We start from the raw sequence: 26,802 nt of genomic DNA, 5'->3' as shown, positions 1-26,802 counted from the left end.
TCTTTCCAATGTCCTGAATGAGCCCCAAGCCATGCCTCTGTACATTTGTTTGTTTTCAACTCTTGGCAATTTTCATCTAATGAAAAGAGAATTTTAAAACAAAGAAGAAATAAAAAAAAAGTAGAGAGGTGTATGCTCAATCCAGTGTTTCATGTGCTTTTTTTAGCTTGATACTGTGAAGAAAACCAGAGTACTTCCTTTTTTTTGTCAAAACCCCCAAAAAAATCAGGAACCTTATAGGGGATCTAGATCTGCTATTTAGCTTTTCTTATGCATAGAAAGCCCCTTCAGTCATCTAATATTACAGCAAGAAAGTTGAAATACAGTAGTTTAGTACTGTATCTGAAATAAACCATCATGTCTGCATTAAGGAGGAAGATAAACAGCCCATTAGCTTGCTGGATTAGCACATTCTCCTCCCCAATTTGCAATAAATACTGCATGACTGCCTTGTGACAACATGACTTTACACAGTCTAAACCACTCATTCACCAAGGTCCTAGGGATCAGCGAAACATTTCAACATTTGTTTGAACTTGAAGCATAAGTAAAACCACTGCCAGGGACTGGGCATGCCATCAAAAGTTTTCTAAATAAAATCTTCAATGTTTACAGATAAACAGTATTTTAAATGTTGGATTACTGGTCTAGTTTGGAACTCATTGAAGTCAGTAGTCTTAAACAGTGTGGTGAAAAAGATTCCATCAAAGCACTATGTACATATCTAATTTTATATGTAGTTAACATTCTTAGCTTTTTTTTTTTCCTGTTACATTTAAGTCCACAAGTAATCACTTGACATAATTCAAAGACATATACACCAAAAATTATGTGAACTGTTGCTTGGGTACCTGTCATGTCGTACGATAGGTGTAGGCAGGACACAGGTCAGGAGCCATCCAAACTCAGCCAGCGTGTGCAACAAAGGTCCATAATCTGTTTTAATTTCACATCCCTACATTAATAATTATAAAAAGTAGTAAAGAGACTCTGTACAGGTTTTATTTGCATTTCTACACAAATTTCAATGACTTTCCTCTCATTCACAATGAGATAATTCTTTGAGATTATGACAAACTGTGTTGTTTGGCAGAGATTCATTATTTCAACCCAAAAATAATTTCAGAAATTCAAGACTACAGAAGACTAGGAAAACAGACAGAACATACTAACTTTGGGTATGAGACCTGATTCAGCAAGCACATCTCACTGGTTTAACTTGCCATGTTACTCAATCAATACGTAGGACTTTGAAAACACCATAATAGGTGTGTCTATTGATGAATTTAGGTTTTTCCTTAAGTTTTTGGGGTTTGGTAGTTTGTTTGGATTTGTTTTTTTTGTGTGTGTGGTTTGTTTGGGTTTCTTTTATGTTTTAAATACACAGGGTCTTAATCTTAGGCTGCCTCTTTTCACATTGGTAAGTGTATTTCTCATTTGAGTATTTCAAAAGTAAGCCTGTAGTATCCTCCAACCACAGTTCCTTTCAGATGTTATTAAATCATACCAATTATATAATATATAAATATTTTAAAACATTAAATTAATGCTGTACCATGCCACAGTAGTACATGTACATCAGAAAAAATGTAGTTTTATTTAGCAGTAAAACTCTACTAAGAATATACATCTGAAAATGACAATTCACTATAAATTTTTTCATGTTCTGATTCTATTTTTTGCTTATGTTCCTCTTTTTATTTAAAAATACTTCAACACACTGTCAGTGGAGCTGCACTTAATGAAATTATGTCTAAATTGCTCTGAAACACATACATTTAAAAACCCCAAACAAAAAATTTTCTTTGGTGGCTGTATTTGCTGGTATGAATATTTGTAAATGTCAGCCAGAACCCCCAGGGCTTATTTTTTTTTATACACATTGACCAAGAGCCACAGGCCTGACTGTTTTTATGATTCAAGGTTTTGCTTTAGCTTAGGTGGCTTTGAGACTCATCCTGAATGTTTATCAAACACTAGTACAAGCATTTCAAGGAAAAAAACAAAGAAAATCTATGTAGGAAATAGCATCGCTAAATAATCATCCATGTACCTCAATGACTGTCCATTGTTCAACAACTATTGCATCATTTCCTTTCCTGTTAGAACCTGGAATCCCAGAACCTTCTTCTTCATAGATAAATAATCCTTCTAAAGATTTGGGCAAATAGTCCCCTGTGAACATAAAGACAAACACAAACTGAAACAGTTTTAGGCTGGTACCTTACTGAGATGTACCCATGGGCTTGTTTTTGCTCATTTAAGTCCTCTAAAATGAAATGGGACAGCAAGTCACTCTAATTTGTTATTTCCAATTTGTTATTTCACAACTCAATGAATTATTCAAGTCAACTTATTGTTCAAAATGCTTTTTATCCTACACAAATTGAACCCTTGCAGCTTCTCAAAAGCATTAGCCACTTGCATGCTCTCATCTGCACTCTGATTCCCTGCATTCAGCACATCCCCTGCAGCAGAGAGCCACAAACCCTCTTTTATTCCACTTCAATACCACAGGCTCGACCATCAGTGGGAGAGAGCACAGAGATAAAGGAAGCATGAAGTGCAAAGCCTACCTACTGCTACTGAAATAACTGCACACATGGCCACAGGAAGAGCCTGAAACAGAAGTAATTGGAGGAAGATTCCCTACGGGAAGGAAGCTTCAGAGCACAACTCTGAGTCACTTCTTGAAGCCTGACAGTATCCCCTTGGCCCAAACTGAAGCTGTGCATCAAATGTTCGTTTATTTCCTGGCTTTGCTTCTCCTAAGAGCCTTTTGTGCAGATGTACCTTAACAGCTGACTATCTTCAATTAAATTTGGTTTGAGTCACTTCTTGAAGCCTGACAGTATCCCCTTGGCCCAAACTGAAGCTGTGCATTAAATGTTGGTTTATTTCCTGGCTTGGCTTCTCCTAAGAGCCTTTTGTGCAGATGTACCTTAACAGCTATCTTCAACTAAATTTGGACTAAATTATGTACTCTTCAGAATATCAGATTCAAATCCTCTCTGATATTACACAATGGAATGTAAAGAGATGATTGGTTTTGCTACAGCTTCAGGGAAGGAAGATAAATTTAAAGGAAAAAAAAAAAAAGCAAAACTCAAACAGAACACAACAATGATCCAAATAGCTGCTAAGAGAACTTACCTGGATTACTTTTAAGACTGCATCCACTTTTGGGCAGCAGAAGACAGAAGTTGGTAGTTAAGAATTGGCAATGATTTAAAAATTATTTTTTATTCTTTTTACGTTAAAACTTCCTCCTACCCCCAACTGGGTATTGCATTTTGATCCTGGTAGCAAAAGAATCCTGCTGACTCTGCAGAACATCTGTAGAGTCCAAACTAGAGAAGGATTGCTGCAGCTGCCTGACTTGGTTTAATAAAAACAAAACCACCTGCTACAACAGCTAAAAGCTGCTCATTTCCCTAAAGCTGTACAAAAGGACAACTACTGCTAAAGACACCTCCCAGTCTAGAAGCAAACAAACAAAAGTGAGGTGAAGATGACAACTAGATGTACATGCAGACATACACAAAGTAATTCCTAGAATGCATGCAAGTACTTTTTCTTCCCCCAGAAAACGTTTTAGGCTTCCCTCTTGCACTGCCAACTTCTGGATGCCCAACTTTTATCTGGTTAAGGACTCAGTAGCTAAATTCATTTCTTACTGTGGTTACAGACACTTGATCAGCTGCAGAATTCCATCCACACAGTGGGCAATGCCTTTGAATATATCCAGCTTAACTCAGCAGTGTCCCACCCATGGATCTAACTGAAACACATACCAGTCAAGTGGGGCTGAAGCAGAAGCACCAACTGCTCCCAAAAGGCAGCATGAAATCCCTAAGTCAGTCACAACCTGGGTATTAAAGATGGAATAGTTATTCACATGGGGAAGAGCAGACAGCTACAGGGGAATGCAAGCCTGTAAAGCTGTTGTTTGACAACAGCTGCAAAGATTACTTCCAACAGCTGCTACAAACACCCCTCAGTGAATTGTAACTTATCTCCAGAGAGTTATTTTCCAGCTCTAAAAAAACCCTTGTATTGAAAACTAGAAGTCTGACTTCTCACCTCTGTTCCCCAAAAGGAAATTTTGGTCTTCCACTGACTTCAACAGATAGGAATTATAACTTAGGAAAATGCCATCGACACAAACCGCACCATTAGACTGTTTGTGCACACAAAATAGGCAGTTTGAGAAGGACTAGCTGCCAAATTCAATCAGGTAAATATAGTGATGCTCTTGTGCTCCCTGACAATCACTAAATTCACTGTATTGCAGAGAGGCAGCTGAACAGAAAAGTAGTGATTCACACTCAAAATTGAACTATTGAGAAAACAAACTGAGGCGTTCTCATTTTCAGGGTTTGCTTTTTGAAGATCCCACACCATCTAACTGCCAAAGATTTTATGTTTTAAATTCGTTTTCATTTCAGCCCTTCATTAATGCAAGCCTTGCAAAGGGGATGCTGAATGCATATTATTTTAAATAAGAATATCAGGAAAAAAACACTAAATAAGACATACAGTAAATACAAAAACCACTCAAACCCCCGTTAATTCTACCCTCCTTGTGTAAGCCATATAGGAAGCAGATGTAAAGTGACTTATTAAAGCCACTTTAATATATTAAGCAAACTACTGCACCTGATAATCAGCCAGAGTATTGCAAAAATTGTTAAGGTCTCTGAAACTTTCTCAACAAAACTTTTTAATGACACTTTTCTCCACTGCAGCCCTGTGTTTTGCTGGCTTACCTGAATGGTGCTAAGCAATTCTGAAGGAACATGAACAACTCAGTACAAGCAAGACATGAACAAATCCAACCAAAGAAAGTATCACTCCAGTGAAGAATAAATTCTATGTTTACAAACGACATTTATTACAGTAATTCCAGGAATTAATAACTGTCAGACTCTCTCAGTTCGTTCTCCTAACACTGGAGTTCAACCATTTTCTTCATATTATTTTCAAGTAATTGCACAACAGTAGCTACATACTGCTACATTCTGCAACAGTTCTAGTTTCTGGCTTTCTGACAAATTCAGTTCAAATGCAAATGAATCTCTTAATTACATATTTTACCAAAACCAGAGTTTTAGAGTACAAAACAGTCTAGCCAATAAAAAACAAAAACAAAAAAACCTCTTTAAGTCCAGCAAAGAGCTGGAGAAAGCAGCAAGCACAGAAAAGTCTGACTTAGGTTTAACAGCACAGTAAATTATGTAGTTCTACATAAACAAGTGAAAGCTTCATGATATTCTGGGAGAGTACTCACCTTTAGAAGTTTCCCAGTGTACAAAAGAATCAACTAAGGACAATCCTTGTTTATAATAAAATGTGGTTAATTCTAGCCAGTCTGCTTCCAGTGTACTAAAAACTGGCCCTTTTCTTGTGACTTTCATAGACAAAACACCTTCATGATAGGTCCAGCAGGTAGAATCATCATCAAAAACATTGAAGACTGTATATAGCTTGTCTAAGAAAAGAAAAAGGAAGAAGAATGAACCTCTGGAAGTAAGCACTCCAAAATAAAAATACAATGAATCTTTTATTTCAACATGGTTTTCTAATTCTAAGCAACAGCTTTAAGGATTGTTTGCTGATGTGACTGTACTCAGCTTGAGCCCTAAACACACTCAGGATGAGGTGTGAGGGGTGTATGCTCTAGGGTATGAGAAAAATTTGACATTGTGTTGTCAATGGACCTTTCAGGTAGTTGAGTTTTCATAGAATCATAGGGGTTGGAAGGGACCTCGAAAGATCATCCAGTCCAACCCCCCTGCCAGAGCAGGGTCACCTAGAGTACATCACACAGGAAGGCGTCCAGGCGGGTTTTGAATGACTCCAGTGCAGGAGACTCCACAACCTCTCTGGGCAGCCTGTTCCAGTGCTCCGGCACCCTCACAGCGAAAAAATTTTTCCTGATATTCACCTTGAACCTCCTATGCTCCAATTTGCACCCATTACCCCTTGTCCTATCACAGGTCATCACTGAAAAAAGCTTAATCCCATCTTCCTGACACTCACCCCTTACATATTTGTAAACATTGATGAGGTCACCCCTCAGTCTCCTTTTCTCCAGGCTAAAGAGACCCAGCTCCCTCAGCCTTTCCTCGTAAGGGCGATGCTCCACTCCCCTAATCATCTTTGTAGCCCTCCGCTGGACTCTCTCCAGCAGCTCCCTGTCCTTCTTGAACTGAGGGGCCCAGAACTGGACACAGTACTCCAGATGCGGCCTCACCAATGCAGAATAGAGGGGGAGGAGAACCTCTCTTGACCGACTAACCACACCCCTTCTAATGCGCCCCAGGATGCCATTGGCCTTCTTGGCTACCAGGGCACATTGCTGGCTCATGGTCATCCTTTTGCATGAAGAAAATATCAAACCTAAGAAAAACTCAGTGGAAACTAGCTTCATTTCAGCTACTCATGGAACTTCTGACTACAGCTATCTGAAATTGTTAACCGAAGATTAAAAGACAGTTTCTCAATTTTTAGATATTAGAAATGCCTTGTACAGTTTTGATTTTTACCTCTTATTTTCTGATGATTACTTAAAATTAAAATTCACAAATCCGCAACATTTTAGGAAATCAGTGGTGACAAGTTATGAAGTTATATAAATGTGTTTTACAAAAACACTCACATGTACATCACTGTCATGGAGAAATAACAGAAAGCAATTGCCAAAAAAAGGCTCTCAGACTGCCTAATGCTTCAACATCTGAGCAGCCTAAATCAACACAAACCCACTTCTAGAAAGCAGCATTCACACTGCCAAAACAAAAGGAACTTCTGGATGATCCCAGTTAGGATGCTAGTCTCTCTAGGTCCCAGAAATAGATTTCCAAAACAGGATTTGAACTCTCAGTAGTCTACATCCATCTTTGGGAGAACCTTCCTCTGTTTTGAGAAGTGTTACCACACCTACAGCAAGTGACATCAGATGCCTGAAATAAGGTAAATTCAGGACAAAATTTTGAACACTACCAGTGAGAGATGACTCTCCTTCATATACAGCTTAATTTTATCATCTTCACAGGTAATTATATTAGCATAAATGTATTTACCCTGTTAATCCTTCATTTCCTATCACATACACCAAAGTGAGATCACTTTTATATTTGCTTTTTAGAAAGAGGTAATCAAGGTTCATGATACAACTATTCAATTGCTCATGTGGATCAGAAATTTGCCTCTGCAAATAATATATTTATAAATAGTCAAAATTCATACATTATGACCCCAAATCTGGAACCCAGACAGTTCTGCACCTTTTGAGCAGAGCTAAATAGAAATGGGGTGCTGGAGTGGTAGCACATGCCTATATGAACGTAAGACTTTTTGAAAATTTGTGTTAGTATTTTTTGAAAAGAGGGCTACATACAACATTTACAAAGAAAGTCCATTAAGCTTTCAGAAGTTTTGTCTTATTAACTCAAATAACCTTAACTGGGTATTTGACTAGTCTAGAGAAACTTAGATTCTTGCCAAAGGTTTTTGAAGAGCTCCTGAGAATGCTGCATGTAGGGATGCACTGATTGCTAATTTATCTGGTCACACCAGCCTGCATGAGCTAAGCTCCTAACAGAACCAAAAGTTCTCTGCTTTCCACGTGCAGGATTTCTATCCTGCTACAGAAAGCAAACCCACTATTGCAAGCTGTAAGGAAAGAGTTAAGTTTTAACAGGTCATGCTAAAAAGGCTCAGTTGTACAAGAACTGCTTTAATTCAAGTGTTAAAAATAAGAGGGACATTGATTATCTCAGTGCTCAGTCATTATCCTGACAGTCTACCAACTGGAGAGGGTGCTTAACTCTCAACAGGAAAGTGAAAAGGTTGGGTTTGAGAGCAATTCAAACATGTCTGGCCCATCACAGAAGACTTATGTCAAAAGACAATTAACATGGAAGTTTTATGCTGCCTGCTTTCTACACAATACTATCTCTTGTATTAATTCTCATACTTCCTTTTCACCTTTTCTTCCCAGCAAACCAGGAGGCCTTAGTGACTCAGTATCAAGTCACTGTTCCAGGCAGTCTCTCACACAGACTGTGGAGTATCTCAGATCCCTCTACAATGAAGTTTCTACCAGAGCACCAACATTTTTCAGTTGTACTTTTCCTTCCTATACAACTTTCTAATGCTTATTTTCAGTGCTTACTTTTCTGTAGCTTAAATTCATTTTGTAACAATTACCCTCTTTGATTTCATGGTCAATGCATTAATTTAAGTGATCTCTTTCAGGATGCTTCTTGAAGGCATGTTAACCAGAAAGAATCCATTATGAACGGATTAGTTTGCTGCACGTTATGTGAATTGGGTAGAAGTACATAAAATTACAGATCTAGATGGAAGGGGTTCTCTTTGTGGTCTTTTTTGAGACAGGGAGAACTGGAATCATAAACACGTCATGGATTTTCAAGACTATGTTATGATTTAATATTAAGAGTAAGTAAAAGCTATATGATTTAGGGAAAGGTTTTAAAATAATGCTGTCTTTCTAAAAGAAGATTTTCACTGCCACATATTTGTTATACATGTACCAAGCAAAAAAGTTATCCATTTGCAACACATTTATAATCAGAATCACACTGTGGGCAACTTGTGGGTTTTGTCTGGATGTTTTCCTTTTTTCTTTAAATTACAAACTAGAGTTTTCACAGTATATTTATAATAAACTATATGAAAACTGAAATATTTTAATATATTAGCACGGTTCATACACACATAGAATGTAAATATTTATTCTCTTTCTTTAACTGGTGACTCTTAGAAATATGTATGTATTTAAGGAAGACGTATCTTCCCAACCCACTATTTGATACAATAGAACATGCTGTTTGTTTTATTTTTTTCCAATGCAATTTAAAAACAATGGCTGAATAAACACCTTATTTCTGCAATAAACAAGCAGTATTTATTACCTTCTCCTTGTCGTGGCTTAACAGGGCTGACTTCTTTCCCAAACTGGAAATCTGCATCCTGTAACAGACTGCTTTCTCCTTGCGTTTCCTCCTCTATCCCACTCTCAGAAGAGTGACCACTCAGTGTTCCTTCACTCCAGTTTTTGTAATTCTCATCAGAATTTTTCCTTCGGTGTTCCCTGTTTCTTCTGCCCATTGTTGACTCTGGCTCTGCACTTCCATCCGCGGTCGTGCCATTGCAGGATTTAGGTTGAGGCAAATGTTGTGTTACAAACCCAACAAACTTCTTTCCTCTTTTAGCAGCTTCGTTAACCTGTATTTACAACAGAGATTTATCTGCAAAGTCATTTTAGAACTCATTTTAGAACTCCGTTTAACTAATCTGCAGATTTTCAAGGCCATAAAGACACAACACTACTCCAGAAGGGTGGCCTGTCTTTGCACATTGCCACTGAAATGACTTTGGACTCAGGCCAAGAAAGGTGCCCAACACTGGTACTGACTTGTGTATACAAAGTCCTTCATTTAGAACATATCCAAAGTATTTTAGCTGCTGTGTCATAGTGATAAGCAGCACACTGATGCAATAAATAGCATTATTTCTCTACACACATGATACCAGTCACACTGAACTTACTGACCACTAGTACTATAGAAATATCTGTTTGTCATGTGTCATGATTCATTATCCCCTGGTTCCCTCAGAGGCAACTCAGCTTCACTGTTATGGAGAACAATGATGGAGCACAGAAAGAAAGAAGCAAATTAAAACCCTCTTCACTCTGCTTTCAGCCAGTGGTGGGTCTTTTTCTTGCCACTGATGTCTCAAAACTGTAGGATGGGTGTCACCTGTGGGAGGTGTCTGTTCTTGGAGGGAAACTTTTTTTTTAAATTGGGATAAGGAGTGCTGCCATTTAGGAGGCTGAACCCATTGCCACCTTGTGCTATGAGCTCCCCTGTGCAATGAAGTTCTCAGGAACATACAGAAACTCCAGACTAGAAAGAAGAAATTGCCTGGAAAGTATTGGATTAAGTAGGAAAGGGAAGGAAAGATTTCCAGTCAATTAACTCTCAAACTGTTAATCCAAGTAACACTCAAATAGCTGATGGCACTACAGTCCCTTCTTAGTACCACAACAGACCAAAGGTTTACTATCTACCACTGTTCTGTATGTACAACAGTGATGTGATATGCCCATCACTGATTATATAGAGCTGCTGCTTCTCAATGTGACAAGCAACATGAAGAAAATGAAGGAATATGACAATCTTTCCCCTGAAATGCCACAAAGTCTTCCTGTTTCAATTTTTTTTTTCTTTTTTTAATACAAGTAATTTTTTTACTTGCTTACTTGTTCAGACTTTTTACAAACACTGGGAACATTTTAAAACCAAATTATTTTCACATACTGCTTCTGTATCAGATTTGCCTGCAAGACTGAATCACTGCTACTTTAAAGTGTCTTTTTCCTTTAAATGTTTGGTGTGCTATACAACCAACCTGGCAACATGCACGTAATATAAAATGGAATTCTCGTGCACATTATATTTGAAACACCTGAAAGTTTCAAAACAAGACATTTAGAAATTTTAAATGGATAATTTCAAAGATGCATGCTTTTTTCATCCAGCATGCTTTTTCCTCTACTTCTTTCCTTGGTAACTAATGTAAAAGATATCACTCTAACTCTTGTAATAACAACAGTTTCCTGTTTCGGCAAGTCTTCATTTTTGCAGAGGAAGTTAAACACAAAAAGAACTAAACTAGAGCCTGCATTCCAGTGGAATTTTAAACTATACAGTATTTTCAAGAGCTGTGCCAAATAAATATTTAATGTAGTCACTGTGTGTTTTGCATTTCTGTTAAAGAGCAAAAAAAAAAAAAAAAACACAACTTAGAAATTCAATATATTTGCCTTCATTAGGAATATCTCACATAACCCAGAACAACATAGAACTTCAGAATTAAAATAACTCCAGAAAAAGCTATCATAGAAGCATTTTATAAAGACTGAGAGTTTGGGGCCAATTCTGCTTTTAGTGGCATGAGTGGCTATTTTCCTAGAGCTTTACAGGGCTCAATACTGAAGTCCTAAATTAGAAAAAGCAACTACTGAATTAAAATAACTCCCTTCTCATCAAGAAAAGACTTTGTAGCTTCCATAAAGTAAACCAAGTTTAAATATCAAAACTAAAAAAACCACCCCAAATTAGAAAAAAATCAACTCCTAAAGATACCTTATATATATGATAGACATAAAAATATGCAGGAAAATTTGAAAAAACCCTCCATTACCTTTTCTAACAGTTCTTTCACCACCTCATTTGTCAGTGTTTCATACATTAAAGGACATTCCTCAATCACCAGCCTGGGGTGCCTTTGTCCTCTGGGTGCTGCATACTTCTGGCTAGAACAGAAAGAAAGCAGTCTTTGTCAGTAGTTTACTGCTAACTTGGACAAATATAGAATTCTGTTCTTTTGAAATAGTTATGAATGAAATCCTGACAATGCTTCTTCATACTTTTACTTAGAACTCTGTGAGTTTTGGTGTTTTGTTCTGTTTCTTCCACAAAGTGGCAGGTACTGTGTATTAAAATGTCAGGGTGAGAATATTAATATTTCACAGGAATTTAACCTTAAGAATGTTAACAGCTATCTCTTGGAAATTGAGCTTTATTGACAAACTGCCTTGCTATTGCTATAAATAAACTCCCAAATCTTTAAAATCACAAAAAATACAAATGAGAGTTATAAATGCAGTATGCACAAAACAGGTTTGGTTTTGTAGAAAACACTATGTGTAGAAATTGTACTTTTACACTGTTAACATGCTGCCTTTTTTTTTTCCCCCCCCTAACTAAAGCAGAGTTGCAGCAATTGAATGAAATATATTGTAGGCAAATACTAGAAATAGAATGCAGTAAGTTACTTTGGGTTAATGTTTAAGTCACTCAGATTTGAGATTCCAACAAGCTATAAATTCCATGTAAAGTTAATGAATAGTTTTATTCTAAATCATCATGTTTTATCTAAAGCCAATTAGGTTATTACTCAATAATATTTGGTATGTATCAATTATATAATGGCATTTTATTTGATGTTTCCTTCACACAATTGTTTGCTTTAGAATGAAACACCAGTGAGACACACTCAATTATAAAAGGTTACTTGCCAGATAATAGTTGGAGAAGGTGTATTTGACTATAGGAATACCAGCACAGGTCCATGGCCCCTGCACAGGAAATGGGGAATCTACAACCAACAGTTTCCCACGTAGGCTGAGGGTTCTTGCCTTGGACCAATTCAAGGGGCTAAAGGTTCAAACCATGACTCTGTAAGGATTCCACATCTACAGGGATGAGCTGAGCTGTGGGAGGTGCATGCTGGCACTGTTGGCTCTTAGAAGCTCCAGCTCCCGAGAACAAGTATTCTGATTTTCTTACTCAAGCATTTCCCCACATGGACAACATTCAGCTTCTTTGCAGATGAATTCCAGAGGTAAGTTGTATGACCAGCAAACAACGCTGACAATGCTTCTTGACACAGTGTTTGAGAAGCATCCTCAAATGAGCCACGTTCTACAGCAGCATTGCTGGAGCAGCACACCAGGGTGAACCTTCCAACTCACACCCTCCCTCTTCAAGAACCTTTGTGCATTGCACTAAGCCTCAGGAGCAAAGGGCAAGTATCCCAACTCTTAATGCAATAAGAAATCCACTTCTCTAGTTATTCAAAGTAAGAACAAAAGGTTATCTTCTCTGCATTCAAAGGATAAAATAGTAAAATTTCTTTGTACGTTTTCTTTGTGATTGTGACACAGTGAAAACAGGAATAAAGCAAGATACAAAGCTGGAATATAAACCCAACCTACAAAGCCTTTGTATGGCCCCCAATTGCAGAATGATTATTTCCTTCTTAGTAAGAAGGAAAAATAAACTAGTTCAGATAAGCCAATTCACACTTTATAAGTCATTTTCCATGTATAATACTCTGAATGGAAAAGTGAAAACACCAAAGATTTGAAAACAAAGAAAAAACAGACAAGAGAGAATTGAAAGCAGCTTATTACTCGCCTAGTGTTTTGTTGAATCTATTTGTTGCAAATTCTAAGACATGACACTTTATGTGATGATACTTTATTATAAAAATGTATTAAAAATAAAAGGTAAACCAGCAATTTATCTTCCCACAGATTATGATAAGCAACTTCAGGTTTTTGCTGGACATGTACTAAGGCACAGTAAGCAGGCTATTGTATGCTTAGTGTTAATAAAACCACATGACTAACTTGCTCACCTTCTAGACAAGGATCAGCTACTTGATTCTTTGAGGGGCTCATTTCAAATTGGTAATAGACCATGCACATTGAGCAATCCACTTACAAATGCCTTAATTAATAAATCAATGTATTCAAATGGTTTCACTGTTACCTCAGTTTCACTCGTGAGAGCACCACTCGGTACATGTGGCTGGCAGGGAAGTCCCTCCTGTGCCCCAGGGGCAGCAGGAGGGGGTGGATGGCTCCCACCACGAACCCTCGGCTGTAGAACTCCTCCACCTTGGAGGCGATATCCAGCACAGAGCCGATCTTGATAACTTCTGGGTTGGAGGATGCTACAAGCATTGACAGCAGAAGAGAAGAATGTTATACTATGCATGTCTATATACTTTATGGTTGAGTTCCTTTTGTATAAAACAAACTCTATCCCAAGGCATTTACTAAAAAGCTACAGTTCTATTTGTACAAGAAAAAGCAGATTCACAGATGCTTCAACACCATTCAACTAGCTAAGCACATATTTTTGCAAGTTAATGTGATGTATTTTCAATCTATTTGGCAACACTTTCTGTTGGATCTAGTTTTGCCAAACTAATTTAAGAGCTGCATTGGTACAAAACCATAGAATTGTTTCAGCTGGGATAGGCCTTGAAGGCAAGTCCAACCATTAACCTGACACTGCCAAGCCCACTACGAAACTGTGCCTTTAAGTCTCTCATCAACATGTCTTTTAAATACCCTCAGGGATGATGACTCCACCATTTCCCTGGACAGCTTGTCCCGCTGCTTAACAACCCTTTCTGTGAAGAAGTTTTTCTTAAAATCCAGTGTAAACCTCTCCTGGCAAAACTTGAGGCCATTTCCTCTTGTCCTAGCACTTGTTACTTGGTCATCTAAACACACAGTAAGTCTGAACCTAACAAAACAACTACTTTGTCTAGCCAAAGCCTTAAATATACTGAAGCAGCATCCTTCAATCCTAGTTAAGGTAGGTTTCCAGCCTCATAGCATTAATAAAAAAATTATATTGTTTTGAAATGCATAACAAAATGAAGATGCATAGAGTTTTTTTTTACTGAAGAACTTATTTTTCCTTTGTAGAACAATTTTTTTTTTTTTTAATTTTTTTTTTTTTTTTTTATCCCTTAGAAGTGATCTGGGGGCTCTAGGTTTAAGTTTTAACAGTCTCAATCCCTTTTTCCAGCAGACCTAAGCACAGGTCACATAAGTAAGCTCACTGATTTCCAAGGAGGATCCCTCTCCAGCCAGATTTCTAATCAACAGGCAATAGGTCAGTACTACACAGCTACAGGGGGCAGGTACATAGACAAAGGGAAAACTTTTTGGAGAACCTTTTTTGAATGGTCTGATCGAAAGCTTTTTCACATACAGGAAAGGAAGATTCCACACTAGTAATAGGTGAGCCTGAGAGTCATTTCCTTTTCCCCTTGGCTCCAACAGGAATTGCAGATGCTTTCAGAAAGCAGGAAGTCAATACCCATACACAGACAGTAACTGAAGAGTAATTATGCCAGCAGATATTTGACATAATCAAAAATTTCATCCTTTGCAGATATGAACTCTTATGACAAGACAGCTTGGCTTGGAATTTTATGGTCTCTTATGACCCTTTCTTCAAGTGATGCACTTTGTGTTCTGATGGGTCGCCCTCCTTGAGACACTTTCAGTGCATTAAGACCAACATTCAACTGTATTAAAGGATATCTCAATTGGAATTAAATGACCTCATAACTTTTTTTTTTGAGATACAAACATTTTGACATGCTGCTTGAAGTATACCCTTTCAAAACACACAATAAGCTGATAACAATACAGTAATTCTTTTTGAATACTGTACTAAAAAAAGAACAAATAAATGCAATAACATAAATCTCACTCACCACTTCGTAAATGTATTTTAGAGTTCATTTCATGTTCTTACATCCTCTTACCTACCTGCCCTATATTGTACACAGGCAACAGCAAGGAATTTAAGGACTTTATAACAGATGCAGCAAGCCACAAAGTCTACCTATCCTGCTGGTTTAAAATATAAAGCAGATACATGAATCTTTAGTTTGTCTAAATCTTTTCTTCTAACAAACCAAATTTTGTTCTGGAAAACATCCATCTGCTTTCCCACTCTAAAATGGGGATAATACTGACATATATACACACACATTATGGAAGGCTTTTTAAAACAACAACAACACCACCACATCAGAAACTAATATTTTACAACACTTAAATTCTTTTGAACACCAGCTTTTACCAGAGAGAGAAAATAATACTGATATATATACACACACATTATGGAAGGCTTTTTAAAACAACAACAACAAAAAAAACCACATCAGAAACTAATACTTTACAACACTTAAATGCTTTTGAACACCAGCTTTTACCAAAGAGAGAAAGGAATGGAGGTGTGCTTTGCTTGTCACTGTAAGAGCCTTAACAGCTCAGAGAGGCTACCAAGAGAAACTAGAATGCTGTGTGCTATGTCAAAGGTACACTACCAGAAAGTACCACTAACATATATATTGATGGTTTATTGCTGATAACTAGCAAACTCAACCTATTAATGTAAACTCTGCTGCTCTGTCATCAGGACTGGGCTGTTGCTCTTTCTTGTGCTACCTTGCCTGCCTCTTTTTTTTTAAAGCAGACAGTACATCACAGCCCCTCCTTTTGCAAATGGGTGGTATTTTGCCCTTAGTAACGCTTCTGTCACCTGAGTCCTCTCAGAATATAACCAGGAAACATGAAATATGTATTGAAAAAAGAACTGCTCTACAGCCCACAAGCCAAAAAAGCAGGAGTGCATGCAGCATCATCATCACTTCACTGACTTAACCATTTTTCATGAAGAAAATTTCCTTCCTGATGTGCTGTCAACAAGCAGCCAAAATACTTTTACAAATAAGAGAACTACAGCTACCTTGCTACCTGTTGAGACAGCATGCATGACGTTGAAGATGACAACAAAGAACCTATTTCATTCCTATTCATATTTGTAGCTCAGAGTGACTAGAACTTCATGGCATGTCATCTTAGTGAGCTTCTCTTATTTATCCATATTACTTCTCCTCCCTAATAGGAGGCTTGTGGAAAAAGCATAAACATTCTGCTTGAGTAGGAGTATATAAACCATCCCCACTTTATGGTCAAACTGACCTCAAAACACAACAGCTGTTTTTGTAACTGAGATATGCCTCATGATTGAGACTGTGCAATTTATGATCCTTGACAGGCATTTAAAATTACACTTCAGAGTTCACTGCTTCATTTCCTTTGTACTATTCAATCCCAAAGTAAAAGAGATGAGCTGTAATTTTCTTGCTTGGGGTTCTCCTGATGCAGAAGAACCTGCACTGCACTCAAAGCTGATTTTTAGAGTGGGGATGGGATCATCTTGGGGACCAGGAGGGGGAGAAGACAAGGTAAAATACATGGCTGGTAACTAGCTAAGGTGTGCAGGGACTGCAGCCTGTGAATTTAGGTTACAGCAAGGTTGACCTTATCTGCAACACGGCTTGGAAGAAGATCAGGGACTCCCAAAAGTCTCCCCAGCATGCTCTTTTAGACTTCATATAGCATAAATCTGATGAAGCAGAGAACAAGGCATATTAAATTGAAACAACACATCTATGCTTGCTACACTTCTATCTTAATGCAGGACATGGTTTACTGTAGGATCTTATAAATGACACTAAATATAGATTTTCTGCTTTACTTGGAAGATCCTGTGATACGGAGTCGCTCAAGCAAACAAATGTCAGATGCTGGGGCAGATCTTGCTCTGGAAATCAGCAGACAGTGCCATGAAGACATCACACAAGCTGACAGCAGAGTGAAAACTAACTTGGGTCTGAAGTGATAAAAGGCTCTCACTTAGGTTTCATTTAACCAAAGGATATTCAAGTATCCACAAATGTGTGCGACTGACTGAGGAAGAAGAAAAATAAAAGCCCAACATATTCTCCACAGTACTTTAGCCAATCTCCATGTTTCATAAGCAAACAATTCAGAAATGTCTTCAAGACAATATATACACTTTTTTTCTCTATTAATTATCTTAGCTCTAGAAAGTAAAGACTCCAAGCAAAAAAATATTTCAAGGTCACATACACACACAGCTACAACTACTCAACTGAAAGGTACCTGTGTTTACAAATCTATTCCTTACAGTTAGCAACCAAAAAAAAAACTTAGGCAGCTGTCTGAAACTGATCTCACTGTTTAGCATTCATAATTCCACAGTATGTCACTGCAGCTAAGTACTTGAATATCAGTCTAAACAGGAGAAAAATCTATCTTTACCACTGTACTGATAGATTATTAAAATACAGAGACATGGCTTTATTTGCCCTTGTTTCATGTGCTTTTCCTTAAGTCACAACCACCTTTACAACACAATCCTATACACAAAGCTTTCAAAAACTTGTTACTTTAAAACAGAGCAAAACTATCCACAGACTAACACCACTAAATATTCTTCAGTCTCAAAAAGAAAAAAGTTTTACTATCCTTTCTGCTATCAGTAGATTAGTAGGTAACCTATGTACACAACAGGCAGCCTGGCTTTATTTCCAGTATATTACCACCACTACTTGGTCCACAGTTTTGTTTCTTCAAAAAGCACAAGCCAGTGAGAAACTCTTCCCTTGTGTAAGCAAAGAGAACAACAAATACAGTTGGATGTCAAGTACTGTAACTTGGTAGAATGTGGCTTCTATTGGCATCTTGCAGTTTTTCAATAAACAGACTGATATATTTTAAATGTAATTATTACTACAGTCCTTTAATTTACAGTTAAAATTAAGCAAAGGCCAAGTTCTGTGTAAGAAATTCCTCAAAGTGTACAAACATGCACTTACTCTCTCCTTCTATCAAACTTTTCTAGCAATAACTGCATTCACTTCCAACCCTTGTTATTACAAATTTCTAGTAGACTGGATTGTTATAAAACTGGAGTTACTACAAAGTGAGTGCAAAACTGAGCTGTCTGTTCTCAGAGGGCAGCCATCTGGGCTTGTTTATGTTTTCAACTCTGTGGAACAGGGAGTTGCTCTGTTAGAGAGGGGACACCCTCGGGAAGGAAGTATCCCACAGAGCACTGTCTGCCTCCAGCTACGCATACAAATTTTGCTTTATTTCAGTCACGATTTCAAAAGACTATTCAACAACTGCAAGTAAAGCATGTGAGAAAAAAATAGTAAGATGAAACCGTAATACTCTTGCTAAAATATCTTCCAAGAGGCTGGGGTAGGCATAGCAGGAGCTCCTCCTGGTATATAACTAAGAAACAGACTTAGTTCTGCATAAAGTAACAAGGACAATGACAGCCTGTTTTCAGAAGTTGAATGTATTTTTAAAAATTGTTATTCAATTAAGGCTCAGGCACAGTGTATTTTCTGACCCGTCACTGCATGCAGACAGCCACTGTTCAAAGGGAGTAGGATGGCAGCATCCGACCCACAGCAGACGAGGAAAATCTCCTTAGCAGTTTTCAGCCAGCTTCCTTAACAAGGACAGTTGTGTAATTTGGAGGGTTTGGTTGTTAAAAATACTTCAGTAGCTTCCATTGTGATTTTACGTAAGTGAGGACCTTCCTCAGGATTTATGTTTCAAAATAAAAGTCTTACAGTTTTGCTAGATTTGAGAAAACTATCTTAAAGATTTACTCTAAGTCAAACAAGACAGAGCTATGTTAAATTCTACTCCTTGCTTTCTGGGAATAGTAAAGATAAAACATAAAAATATACCTTCTAAAGTAAAATCCAGCAAAACATATTCATAAGCAGAATCTGCCTTTGTTTCAACTTGTGGTCTCTTCAGTGTAGAAAAGATTTTTCCAGGGCTGCTATCATCTGGGTCTTCCAGCTTTCTCAGTCCGCACCCCATGGCAAGGTCTGCAAATGATTAAATCACAGAAAAGGGTGGGAGGGGAGCAGCAAGATCTGGTGCGCTCACTACGGGGGGGGGGTGGAGAAAATAAAGTAGCCAAATAATAATTCCCTTGGATTTTGTTTTCTCTTAGCTGTAAATCCAAACAGAGAAAAATTCCGGTTCCCAAATCAAGCAGCGAAGGTACTTTCCATTCATTTTTCTACAGAGAAACAGCCCAGGGTGATCTCAAGCCACAGACTTGCTAAGAGTAGGCTTCATTTTGCAGCAGTGTTAGAGCTGCTACAAACTAGCAGAGATTTTCCATGCCACGTCAATTTACAGCCAGCCCCCTATCAGTGCTCTCTTCCAGAGGACACCAATAGTGCTTTGTTTGTCCTTCTAGACTGACGGGGTGAGGGGGGGCAGGAAGGGGGAAGAAGAACTGAAAAAGAAAGTTAGAGAAACTTGCCTGTAATTACTTACCTCCAGAAGTTCTCAACTGCAGTAGAAAGTCAGCGAGAAAAAAGCAAGTTAGTCAGAATGAAAGAATGAGAAAAAAGCCTCAACATGGTTGGAGACGAAAATCATTTCCAGAAAGGAAGTCAGCTTCAAGAGGAAATTGCTTCTGGCATCTCAAAGGGTAGAAAAGTAAATGAAAAACAGTTTAGTCCTTATTTTAGATTTCAAGTTAGGTTCCTATTTCCTTTCCACAGGAACTTTCTTCCAGAGGGAGAAAAAATAAAACCCACCAGCATGAACGTAGGGTAACATATTGTAATAATGTAAAAATATGGAGTAAGGAAGTTTCTTGTCAAGAAAACCAATAAGAATGTACATCACTAAAAGTGAGCTTATGGGTTTTGATAAATACTGAAAAATTACACTAAAATACTCCTCATTTCAAATCAGGAAGACATTTTCAATATTATATACAAATATAGTTACCAGACTTGGTTCCTCATTTTTCTTGGGTATTGAACAACTGAAATCCCCTTCTCTGCCAGGCTGACCTCAGCTGCTACAGCCACACTGAGGTCAGCCACAGACATGCAACACTGCTTCCTGTGTCAATTCTTCTCTAGGTTCTGAAAAATTAGGATATTATCAAGGGCTCTCCTTACTCCTGTATCAACTACTGCAAGTCACTCGTAACAGTTTACACCTGATGCAGACTCTGATAATGTGTGGGGAAGAAGGAAAAAAAAAAAAAGCAAGGAGCAGTGATGGATTTTCTAGGGTCCTGCTACTGCCAGGGTAGGCACTCAGAAAATTTACCTTTTTAGTTTTAGACTGCATTTAGAGAAACTGAGTCATCCAGAGAAAAACAGAGATTCAAGATACTATTTTGGATGAAAGGAACTGCACATTTTAAAAAAACCTATTCTTTACTTCTTTCATTGAAAAGCATTAATCTTATCAAAAAGGCACACATTTTCTATAATTAATAACTGAAAGTCAGGCATTAATAATTTGTGGTTTTCTTCCTGTTCTGCTGCACGTAAAGTCACCTTTCAGTTAAGTGGCTTACTAGCAATGTTAAGTCAGCATATTGCTACAACTGAAATTTTGGAAGATTTAAAAAAAAAACAAACAAACCATAAAATCACTGAGTGCAGAGCCTAGGACTGAAGTCATAATTATTGCATAGAGTCTTTAAAACAAGCTCCTAGGTGCTCAAACTGAGGAAATCCCTCAGTCTTGTCTTGATTAAAAGCTAAGAAAACATATCAAATTAGCACAATCCTTCAGCTTCCTGCATGTCTGCTGATGCAGAAATTGCTCCCAAACACTGTTTTCTTTTTCAGTAAAGGTCATCCCTGAATTGCTGCTATACCAGACATACATGTCAACTGTCCACTCAACCCTGAGGATCCTGCTGCTTCATTCCACACAGTCCTGAAGATCCACTGTAACCACTTGTATATATAGCCATGGCATGACTAAGATAGCTGCAAGTAAAACAGCTTTTACAGCACTACTTCACTTGCCAGCTGGTTGCTTTTTTTATTTAAGTAAAAACAGCTACATTTTAAATGAGGCTAGAATATAAACTTTTGAACTATTCACAATGCTTAAATTTCAATAATTTCCTATTTTCAAACCTCCCACCAAGACAGGTTTCATAGTATAGACAAACTCTTACAACATCAACACAGAAACATTGTTATGGATGGACCAATGGTCCTTATTTTGCATAACCCTAGATTCATTATGTAGGTATAAGCTTCCAAGTTGGAAATCTGTCAGCAGTTGCCATCGCAGACTTGACACAAAAGTCACTACACTGAACCAAGTGAACATTTTTAGTGGAGGACAGGCTTATTAATAAGCTAATTAAGGGGGCAAATTACAAACAAGCTAAATTAGTCAGATTTCATAGAATCATAGAATGTTTGGGTTGGAAGGGACCTCCATAGGTCATCTAGTCCAACCCCCCCTTCTATAAGCGGGGACATCTCCAACTAGATCAAGCTGCTCAAAGCTTCATCAAGCCTGACCTTGAACCAGTTGAGATTTCTCAACCTGAGGGTATCTGAACAGCTACAGGAGCCAAACCCAACATGTTAAACCAGCCCTAAATGTTAATAATCTCAAATTGCAACACATTAGAACTTCAGAGTTCCTCTCTCAACTTCATTTTAGGGTCACTTCATTTTATGACTCAAGGCAAATGTAAAGTTTTTGCCTGGGACAGGATAATGACAGAAAAGGCAAAAAAAAAGAAATCCCATCAGAAAAATCTGCTATTCAATGGTCAAATATTTTTCTTATCTCCAGTCCCAAAAACTATAACTAATCCACTGACAGTTGTTTTCTTCTGTAGAATGATTTGATTAAAACTTTTGATTTTAATCAAATGTTTTTAAGAAAGGAGCAGTGTTCCATTCTGAAGGCTCCTTCATATGACAACTTACATTTTTTCTTCACCCAATATTTTTTTCCTTTGAAAGAATAATTTAGTGAATGTAACAGGAACTGGGTGTTCTAGTTTCTGATTAAAACAACCAGAAATATTATGAACAGTATCCTGTTCAACCTGGATGTACACACTTGCATAGACTGCAGCTCCACAGACAGGTACAAAATGACCACACAAGGCCCTCAGAGTTTCAACACTTCCTCAAATTTGTGACTGAACAAGTCCACGAAGGCCTACACTTGCCCATTATATCTCTTAGCTACATTATTAAAACGAGAGCTACATATTACTGTTCTGCTTTTTATACTTTTATTTGGATTTTTGGCATAACAGCTTATAAGGATTTGCATATAGGGTTGCACACATGTATCAAGACATTGTATTTTGGAACCTTAGAATACAAATTTAAACTAATTTTTACTTAAATAGGAAACATACGAACTTTAATACCAAGTAAATTGAAACTACTGTAGAACCTCAACATTAGGAAGCCACAAAACTATTTTACTAGTTTAATTGTTACTGTAAAAAAACTATTCTACAAACATACAACTTCTCTTATTATAGAACTATGTTAAACAGAGAAAAACATTTCAAGAGAGCCATGTGTTCTGCTAGTTTCTGCTCAGTTACTATTGGAGGGCAGTTTTACTCAGTGACTTAATTTTTTATGAATTTGAAAAATTAATTTCAGAACACAAAGAACTGCCAATTTAATATGAAACTAAACAGGTTTGGGGGGATGATAAATAAACTGAGTGCTTAAAACTAGAAGTAGCAAGAACCAAAAATGTGAAAGGAAATTTCTACTTAACAAAAGAAAAACGGAGTCCTTGATCAAACACAAAAATACCTTAGAGATGTAACTTTTCTGTCTCCAGATTTTTACCAAGTGTTACCTAGTAGAAAATGTTAGAACATTTTGCTATATAAATGTAATATTAAATAGGCAACAGGAACAGAAAAGGAAAGGTACCAGCAGGGTCTCTAAATCCTAGGGAGCAGAAGGCAGAAAATTAATTTACTTTACTAATACGTGTATGTGACAAGCAGTGCATAAAGACAAAGTTGATTATTTGCCATTAGCCACTGAATGTCCCCAGGGCACAGTCCTAATCTGCTGTGTTCCCTCCTAGCACATGTGTAAAGCCTTACAACTACCAAGGGGAAACTGCAGGAGACTGAGGAGAACATTATCCCTCTCTCCAATCCCCAGCATCAAGTGAGGAACAGGATCTTAGTATCTGTAGTTAACTAAAAGATTTCTGTATAGAACCACAGGTTCCTCTGTATTATGGAAATTTTGAGTGGCAGAAAACTAATACTATGTAATGCAAAAGACTAAGAAAACTTAAAAATGCCACAACACCCCAACCCAACTGCAGGCTCTAGCTGGGGAAGTGACATAGCTCTTTCTCAGCACCTATCATTTGAGTATCCCTGTAACGGAATTACACAGGTCAGTTATTATTCCTCAGTTGTGTCTCTGGAAGGATTCAACTACTGGAAGCTTAAAGGTTCAGTCACTACTGATTGATATTATGCCATCATTCTTGGCAAGCATTTTACAGAGATAAAAGCTACAGTATCAATGGAGAGCTCTCTTTTTTTAAGGTGGTACTTGCTGTAAAATTTACTTTGTGGATCTCTAAAGCATTTTAAGAACAGGGAAGTTGTGTCTGGCAAGCAATTTATCAATTCCAACAGTAAGAACTATACCTTCTGAATCCTAGGTCAAATGCATATTTGTTTCAAGGTACAAGAAACTGGCCTTAACAGAACACACCACCTCTCCTTGGTACAGCATTTCATTAAAAAGCAATATTTTCCATGTAAAAATACTTCCACAGAAGTGAATTATTATTAAGATGTGCCAGTATTTCTGTAATCTGTTTATACTGATGAATTCTAAAATCTGAAAATAAAACTGAACAGCAACCAGGCAGACATTTTTTGTGGTACAGACTGGCTCAGAAACATAACAATCTACAGTAGATAAGTATTTCCCCCCTCAAAAATAGGCTGAGATCCCCACGTATCCAACAAATGGTATCTCTTTGATGCTTATTGGTAAAACAATCCCCCACAGCTGCTATGGTAAAACATTTTTAAAACCAGAAACTATTAAATTATATTTGTGTAGATTTTTTTCTACCTAGCAAAGGGTGGAAAGTCACTTGAGGAAACCTGCAACCAAGACACGGTACATGGCATCTCCTTTCACAACCATTTCAAAACAGCAAAGATCAGAAACAGACTCCACCTCTCTTCCTGCACAATAGGAAAGAATGCTACTGACTGCTGGAATAGTCTTTAAATACATTTACATATTACACATGGATTATTTGTAGACTACAATGCCCAATCTATAACATCCCTGAGTGATTTAAAAAAGATCACATAAAGAATAATTTTATTAATAAAATAGCGGTCCAAATTTTATCTAAAAAAAGTTACCACTCCCAAGCACTAAAATGACACACAGGTAAATACCTTGTAAAAACAGACTGAAAGCAGACAAACTTGGGGTTTTTTGAAACTGAAATAAAGTGCACATACATTTAAATAACCATCTTGTAATTCACAACACCTGAAAGCCTGTCAGTATGTGGGAAAGTGGCTTTTACTTTATAACTAATGGATCTTTAAAGTTTATCTAATCCAGAAACTAAATGTAAAATTTTTCCCTTTAATACAAGTATGCTGGTTTTCAATCTCTGTTAGTAACCACAGTTTATACAGTTGGCTGTGTATCAGAAATCTCCATTTGGTCCTCTAACAGCACTTTAATTAAGAAAGGAAATGCAGGATAAAATCATGGTTTCACATACTTTTACCTATCCAAACTACAAAGTATCATTTTATTACTTTGCAAAAAGGAGTGGTATTTTAACTTGGGCATTTTCAGACAAATATTAAAAGTTATAAGAACATATCTTCCACATGACAGATATGTTAGCAAAGTAGATAGCTAAAAACCTGGGTTACAGAATTTGTAGAAGACGGTGGTATAAGAATTTTATCTTCCTTCCTGCTATCTTTTCTAGGATGAAAATGGGGACTTGATGTCTATTAGGGTTTCAGACTCGCAGAAGAATGATGTGAAAAACTTCTTCTCACAGCTTGCGACCTCGATTCCTAAAGAGAGGGAAAAATGTTGTGTTGTTTCTTCCATTTCAACGTGTGTCCCATTTACTACATTAATAATGCTTCAATGGAAGGCTACAGTCCATTTTGATATTACACCAGCTAGACAGAATTAGTTCAAAAAAGAAAAATTGACTGCCATTATGTACATCAAGTCAATAGTAGCAAGAAATATTTTCCATTGTTTACAAGTGTGGGATCTTAGAATGAGCTCAGAATTAATTTATGTTAGGAAAAAAATCAGGTTTTGTGTACTGATCATGCAGCCTTAGTAAAGTATGTCAAGTTATTAAACCAACTGTATCTGCTTTCTAATTGGATAGAGAAATTTTTTTTTGTAAAACATTACAGTGCAAAACTATGTAATCCTATTTTTCCTTAAATTTTGCATTCTCTATAGATCATTATAAATTCATATAGTACTGCATTGTTTTAATGCTCAGCTACTAAACAAATTATGTAAAAACTCAGATTTATAAAACCTGAGTTGAATAACTGACAGCTGTCTTATTTGTAAGCTAAAAAACAGGCAACAGATTTTGCTCAAGTAATTTGTCAGTGGATGCCACAAGCTGCTGATGAAAGGATGGCAAGATCCAGAAAAGAGGGCTACCATTTTAGGTGCTGGCAAGAACAGTTTTTAGAATACTTGTACTACTCAGTTTATTCTTCCTAAGATCAAATGCTTTTACCATCTTTCTTTTGTATCTCAGCTGCTCTGTATACCATTTGTGGAATTCCTATCTGTTTCATTCTCTTTACTTAACCAATCTGAGTCCTTTCTTCCCATTTCTACAATGCCACATGTGAGACTCAAACTATCTTTGTTTTCTAACCTTATCTTCTCAGCTTCAATTATTATTTTTTTTTTTTTTTAATTAAGCTTACCCACCTTTTTACTCTCCATTCTGGCTCTGCCAGTTTCTTCCTACAACCAGCTGTAATTCCTACATCCCTATCAGGATATTCAAACCCACTTTACTCTCAAGAATTCAGTTTCTTTCCAGTGTCTACTAGCTCCACGTTATGTTAGTAAAACATTGGGTAGACAAGCTAAGAGACCTGCATGGATGAGCAGGGAGCTTCTGAAGGAAATGTCATGGAAGAAGAAGTATATAGCTTATTTAAGAAGGGACTGTCAGGACATGCAGGAAGGCAATAAGAAAGGCCAAAGCCCTCTTAGAACTAAAACTAGCAAAGGAAGTAAAAGAGAAAAGGGTTTCTTCAAATCTCTCAATAGTAAAAGAAGAGGGGAAGTGTGGGCCCACTGCTGAATGAGGCCCAGCCCTGATCACTGAGGGTGCAGAGAAGGCAGAGCTGCTGAATGCCACCTTGGCTTCGGTCATTAACCCTGAGACCAGCCCTTGTGAACTCCAGACCCTAGATGCAGGAGGCAAAGCCTGGGGGAGGGAAGACTCTCTGCTAGTCAGTGGAGACTGGGCTAGTGATCAGTTAAGGAAACTGAATATACACAAGTCCATGGGCCCTGATGAGATGCGCCCAAGAATATTGAGAGAACCCTCTGACTTTGTCACTCTACTACTCTCCATCATTTTCGCTGGATTGTGGCAAAGGGGAGAGGTGCCTGAGCACTGAAGGAAAGCCAGTGTCACTCCAGTCT

At 37.4% G+C, this 26,802-nt stretch overlaps 1 protein-coding gene across 2 annotated transcripts in view; it reads right to left on the bottom strand.

Moving 5' to 3' along the window:
• Positions 1-19,129, bottom strand: part of RFTN2 (raftlin family member 2) — a 29,482-nt gene extending 10,353 nt beyond the window's left edge. The window contains exons 1-8 of one of the 2 annotated variants that reach the window (XM_008940788.1): positions 18,991-19,129; positions 13,374-13,557; positions 11,239-11,350; positions 8,943-9,255; positions 8,153-8,161; positions 5,291-5,491; positions 2,054-2,175; positions 852-955 (exon numbers count right to left, since the gene is read on the bottom strand). In XM_008940788.1, coding sequence (XP_008939036.1) covers positions 852-955; positions 2,054-2,175; positions 5,291-5,491; positions 8,153-8,161; positions 8,943-9,255; positions 11,239-11,350; positions 13,374-13,557; positions 18,991-19,129 — 1,184 coding nt within the window. The remainder of the gene's footprint in view (positions 1-851; positions 956-2,053; positions 2,176-5,290; positions 5,492-8,152; positions 8,162-8,942; positions 9,256-11,238; positions 11,351-13,373; positions 13,558-18,990) is intronic. The other variant, XM_008940789.1, reaches the window with a different exon arrangement.
• Between the last annotated feature and the right edge of the window lie 7,673 nt (positions 19,130-26,802).

The sequence above is a fragment of the Merops nubicus genome, unplaced genomic scaffold (genome assembly GCF_000691845.1).
Source record: "Merops nubicus isolate BGI_N331 unplaced genomic scaffold, ASM69184v1 scaffold5545, whole genome shotgun sequence".
NCBI lineage: Eukaryota > Metazoa > Chordata > Aves > Coraciiformes > Meropidae > Merops > Merops nubicus.
Note: the sequence above shows the minus strand (reverse complement) of the source record. Positions and strands in the feature narration are given on the sequence as shown.